The sequence below is a fragment of the Monopterus albus genome, unplaced genomic scaffold (assembly GCF_001952655.1).
Source record: "Monopterus albus unplaced genomic scaffold, M_albus_1.0 scaffold260.1, whole genome shotgun sequence".
NCBI lineage: Eukaryota > Metazoa > Chordata > Actinopteri > Synbranchiformes > Synbranchidae > Monopterus > Monopterus albus.
Genome location: NW_018128140.1, coordinates 1,083,152 through 1,089,091, shown reverse-complemented (window position 1 = coordinate 1,089,091; position 5,940 = coordinate 1,083,152). Strand labels below are relative to the sequence as shown.

Here is a 5,940-nt window from a genome sequence, read left to right as displayed (position 1 = left end):
ACTATATCTTTAAATAATTTCAATATAAAGATATAAATATAAATATTAAATATAAACTGCCTTTTGGACAGATTTCAGTCTGGCTTTAGACAACACAACAGCATTAAGACTGCACTGACAAAGGTGTTAAATGACATTCTTGTCGATGCAGATTCAGGGTGGTTTCCATTGGTGATCCAAAAAAAAATCTTAGTGGATCACCATGACATGCGGTGTACCCCAGGGTTCGATTCTTGTACAACTGCTGTTCAGCCTGTACATGCTCCCTCTCGGTTAGGTCATATATGACAACACTGCCTATCATAGTTATGCAGACGACACTCGGGTTTACTTAGCTCTGTCACTACCAATCTTGAGACCAAACCGACACCCCTGCTAAACGGATGTCAATCACACCTTTTTACCTTCTTTTGTTTTTACACTTTCTGGTGTGTCCATCTAAACATGTTTTTATATTTATATTTTTGTTGAACTTAGCATGCATGTTACCTCACCATGCTATTTATGTCAGCATGTCTTATTAAGTCAGCATGTTACTCTTCTGTTGTCTTTCACTGCATGTTCCTGTCTGCATTCTGCTTCTCTCATTTCGTTGGCTGAGACAGTCGAGCAGAGGCTCTAGAGGGCCAATCAATGGAGTTGGGAGCGCCATTGAATGGAACACAGGAAGCTGTTGCAGAGGGTGGAGCCATCTTGCATGAAAGCAAATCAGTGGAGGAGGGAGAGGAGGAGGAGCCTGAGGCCTCACAGTAAGAGACCAACCAATCAGGCGCTCTGAATGGATTTAGGCCACTTGTCATAGTAACAGTAGTAGTATGTTGCTGTGACCTACTCCCTCAATGCCATGTCTCCCCAAGTGATTGGCAGGTATTACTGCATATGCCCCTCCCCCACGCATGGTTTTTCCTTTCTCATTCTGCAGAACAGGGGCGACGTGTGGAGCGCCTCTTACAAAGTCGTCAAGTGTCGGAGGTGAAATCTGTTCTCTGGGGAGAAATGATGATGACGATGATGACAAGAGGCGGCGCTTGAGTTTTGGAGCGAAGATGATGGGAATGGTTGGACTGGGAAAGAAGAGTCAGAGTGCCTCCCAGCTGAACCCTGAAGGTCAGTCCCAGTTTAACAAGGAAAACTCCGCAGATGGTTGATAAAGATGGATGATATCAGTATTCTATCTTATCAGGTCTACCACAAACCAACTAAAACTTCTCCAGGTTACAGTTCTGATGGAGTCCAGACTTTTTTTTTTAAATATTATTTCAAACATGTTCCAAATGTTTTCATTCCATGGTCACAGAGCTTTTCCTCAACAGTTGCAGCTGAGTGTTCAGAGAGAGGAGTTCAGTTAGATGCCTCGCTCAGAACTACAACTCTGACGCACTGGATAAATAAAGCATAACTGTAATTGTCAGGGTAACTGCAGGCCCTGGACCCAACTGAAACCCATAGGATGGAGAGAACCGGTTTAACCAGTACACCGGACCAGTTTGAGATCAGGTGGAATACTCAACTGTGCTCTGATTGGCCGATGAATCGAGTTTGACTTAGTGCAGATATTAAGAAGAAGAAGAAGAAGCTTTATTTATTGTCATTGTAACATTGTGACACATACAATGAAATTATGTTTGGAGCTGAGGGCCCCAGGCCGCTATGTGCATTTCACGGGCAACAGGGGGTTCAGTGTCTTGCACAAGGACACTTTGACTTGTGGACCGCAGGCACCAAGATTCGAACCTTCAACCTTCCGGTTGGGAGACAACTGCTCTACCCGTCAATATTCAGTGTTTGTTGCCTCGTTTCACATCTTGTTTTCTTTTTCTGTCCCCTCTGTCCATCCAGAGGAAGAGAAGAAGAAGAAGGTGGCGAGACTACCTGTCCAGAGAAGCATAGAAACTGGTTTGGCCATCGAGTTCAAATCCCGTTTCACCCGACAACCAAGTTGTGACCCGGATGCAGAGGACCCCAAACTTGGAGCGTATGAACCTCTTTTCTTTTAAAGAGAGCATTATTTCACTGCTCTAGTTCTCCTTTTTTATCTAACGTATTTATTTGTGAATTTGTTTACTGCAATGTGTTTGTTTATGTATTCTGTGTCTGTAAAAGTTTTGTACGTTTTTTTTTTTTTTGCCTCCATCTCAAAAGTCTGATATTTCCGGGAGTGAAGTTGGCATCAGACAAACAATTCACTGGCTTCCTGGAAGGATTAGGCCCCGCCCAGCTGGCTGGACGCCAGACTCTGGCAACGCCCCCAATGGGTAATGACCAATCAAAATATTGTTTTAAATTAATATATAATTATATCAATAAGTTAGTCTCAATATTTATACTTCAGTCTTTATATTTGTGTTGTTCTTTATACATTTGTCTTTACATTTATAAACTGTTTATACACAGCTTATTATTTATACATCTGGGCCTTTACTTGCAAAGCGTCCGAAGCTCAAAAGCCCCTGATGGTGAGATTCTAATTGTTAGAATTGCTATGGTTTCTAAAATTTTCCCCTTAAAGTTGAGATTAGATCCTTGTAAAGATAAAATTATCTTAGCCCCTAAGAGAGCTCCTACATTCACCTCTGGGTTGAGGTTCACCTAGAATCAAGGTGGCTCATTGAGACACATGATTGGCTGAAATCATGCACCAAGGGACTATCCTTACATTCAGCAGCATTCGCACATTATTTGTAATTTCATAATTTGAAAATTTAAAAATGGAGTCTCTCGCTTAGTTTTCTGATGAGGGGTTTAAAAAAGCCTAGGACCAAGGGCTCCCTGCCGCAGGCTGGTACCACACTGACACAGAGTTACATGTCAAACCAGATGGCACCTTGATGAGAGGACTGACAGATCGCATTTCCGTTTGAATTCTGACACCAAAAGAGCATGGTAACAAGTTAATGTAAGTGTAATAGACTGGGGCACTGTTTCGCCCTCACATTTGGATAAACGGACCAAAACATCATGGCAAAATGAAAAACAATTGATTTAGCTTTCATTTCAATTTTAAATCAAAATACTACTAAATTGAGGACTGAATTGGCACTTAGCATATTGAATTGCCCATCGCAAAATGAGGTGCTATTTGAATAAAAAGTCCAAAAAACGTCCATAGGCAGCACCTATGGACACGGCGTTTTTATTTATTTATTTATGTCATTATTTAATTAAACACCTGTTATCAGTGACATCATCTGGCATGAGTGACTGATTGGCTGTTTGTTGACCAGGTGACATCCAGATCGGGATGGTGTACAGGAAGGAGCGTCTGGATGTGGAGGTGATCCGAGCTCGAGGGCTTGTGGGTAAACAAGGCCACAAGAACACTCCAGGTGAAAACATTACACAGTACTACTACACATTACCAAAGTGTACCAGTACTACACTGTATATTGTGCTTTAGTTAATCTTCCTATTTAAAAGTTTATAAATAAATAACAAAAGGTTTCTAATAGTCCATAAATGTAAACGGATAAGACCATTTCTACATGTTGAATTAATGTCTTTAATTAAAACTTTTCATGAGGGATTTATAACTGTGGAGACAGGTAATACATTACTGTAACACAGCCTAACATATTTGATCATATGAAGGTATGACATGCATGCTCCAGTAATGTTAGAAGTCCTGATCAGTTACAGATTTGACAAAGACGTTAATATCTGTGACAATGTCATTTTCATAAATCACCTATGAAATGATTACATAGCAACATACTGTAAATGCAAAGCAGCAGTGCTGTCTCCTGAAATACTTCATTATTATGTCACATGGTACCAATATTTGTAGTATTCAACTCAAGTTTCATAGGAACTGATTCTGGGTTCACCTGTTCACACTACAGGTAAAACTGTTTCTGTGTGTCTGTAGCTCCATATGTGAAGGTGTATCTGATGGACAGCGGGAAGTGTGTGCTGAAGAGAAGAACTCGTCTAGCGAGAAAAACAATCGACCCTCTCTATCAACAACAGCTGCAGTTTGAAGAGAACCCTGAGGGGAAAGTACTACAGGTAATACTCACAGTACTCACTGTTTGTATACTTGTATACAGATGTGAGAGAGTAATAGTGTCTGTCAAACTGAGGTCCAAAGTCAAGATTTACGGCTCTGCCTACTTTTCATGCTTCCTTCTAGATCAGAGGCCGTCAATTTTTATGGTGCGTAGTTACATATTTCACATGTAGGTGTTACTTTCACTTTGATAAAACGTTTTTGCTCATAATTCATGGTTTTATAACATCAAAGTGTTTTGTTAGGGTGTCCTGGGGGAGTAGGACTGACCGTCACCCCCAGGTTAGGGTTATTATTTGGGTTTCTCAATACAAATGACCACCAGCACACAGTTAGTTTATTGCTCTCACAGTATTTGACAGATGTAAGCCTTAAAACTGAATTAATTCTCTTTGCAGAAATTCAGTAAATAAATAAATATTGTAAACTAAATAGTTCTTTTAAGCTTAGGATAAGTGTTTGTTTCACCCCAACATAGTTTAATTTTAAGGACGTTTAGCCCAATAGTTTTGATAGATGTAAGAATTAAAACCAGTTATCCTTTCAGAATTGCTGCAATGAAATATTAAACAAATCAAATAATTTAGAAATCCCCTTTTTTAAAACAGCCATGCAGGATGCAGGGTTTTCAACAAAAGGCTTACTGTTACATTCTTTTTAAATCCGATATGTTGTGAGGGTCCAACAAAAACCCTCAGCAGTATGGCTTCATCATAGTCTCTCCTTGACCTTTCTTGCGTTATAAGTGAACAGCTCACCAACCTCCACAAATACTGAAACTGAATCCAAAATGTAGCGCAGCTCCAGCGCAGGTCTTTTTGCGCAGGCTGTAGCATTCCACATGCAGTTTGCTTGCAGGTCTCCGGCTGCTCTTCTGTGGTCATGTGCAGTGGCGAATCAGCAACCTTTTTGTCCAGACAGGAGCGAGTTACAAAAGACCCATGCAGATTTTTACACTGTCCTCCAGTGATAGTTATGTGGCAAGTCCATTGCCTGAAGAGTAGGAGTAGCAGAGGTCCCCGCGGCATTTTGTCAGCAATGCCATATCACGGTCTTCCTTTTCAGGTACTGTTTAAGCCTGATGGTCATGTGGCGAATCAGTGGTCCGTAGTACATAAACACACCAGAGGCAATGGTAGCCTTGATTTTTACACTAATCAATATTTAGAAAGTTACATTACGAATGAGGTGAAATACCTGCTTTTCCTAAGCAGAATTATTTGATTTAGAGAGAAACATTGAACCTTATATCTGTGAAATATTTTGAGAGCATCAAACTGTCTTTGGTAGCCAGTCCTATTTGAAAACCCTAATAAAATAGGGTTGATGTAATAGCCCTGGCCTGGGGTGTTAGTCCTATTCCCCCAGGAAACCCCAGTAAAACCCTTTAATGTTATAAAAGCATAATTTATGATCAAAAATGTTATGTCAAAGTGAAAGTAACACCTATACATGAAATAAAAGTTGACAGCTATTGATCTAGGTGGAAGCAACGTGTGACAAAGTAGACGGCAAGCAATTCAAGCAATTCACATATCAGTTTTACAGGTAATGTATTGTATATCTCTCTAGTGTGCATTTAGCGTACCTGACAAATGAAGGAGCTGTTGACACACATGCTGTCAACGTCTAATTAGACAAAATCTAAGACGCACAGTTGCCACGGCAACTAACAAACAACCACATTTCATCCTTCACTTTGGTGCACTTCACAGTATTCTTGAGTTATATCTATTTTAACAGGGTAGTAGGCTGAACGGCAGCTACCTCAGTTGCCTGAATTTGGCTAAATCTGAATTGATCATGCATTTTTCTTATGGCAAGGAACAGCCGCCTTTGTCAAACAGTCCTGGTGATGTGCAGAGTTGTAGCAACTACAGAGGTATAAAGTTGATGAGCCACACAATGAAGCTATGGGGAAGAGTAGTGGAAGA

General features: G+C 40.5%; 1 protein-coding gene across 1 annotated transcript in view; it reads left to right on the top strand.

Moving 5' to 3' along the window:
* Positions 1 to 5,940, top strand: part of rims2b (regulating synaptic membrane exocytosis 2b) — a 46,309-nt gene that overhangs the window by 35,627 nt on the left and 4,742 nt on the right. Inside the window, exons 22-26 of the mRNA XM_020621535.1 lie at positions 923 to 1,107; positions 1,840 to 1,975; positions 2,143 to 2,255; positions 3,225 to 3,326; positions 3,866 to 4,005. Of these exons, the coding sequence (XP_020477191.1) occupies positions 923 to 1,107; positions 1,840 to 1,975; positions 2,143 to 2,255; positions 3,225 to 3,326; positions 3,866 to 4,005 (676 nt within the window). The remainder of the gene's footprint in view (positions 1 to 922; positions 1,108 to 1,839; positions 1,976 to 2,142; positions 2,256 to 3,224; positions 3,327 to 3,865; positions 4,006 to 5,940) is intronic.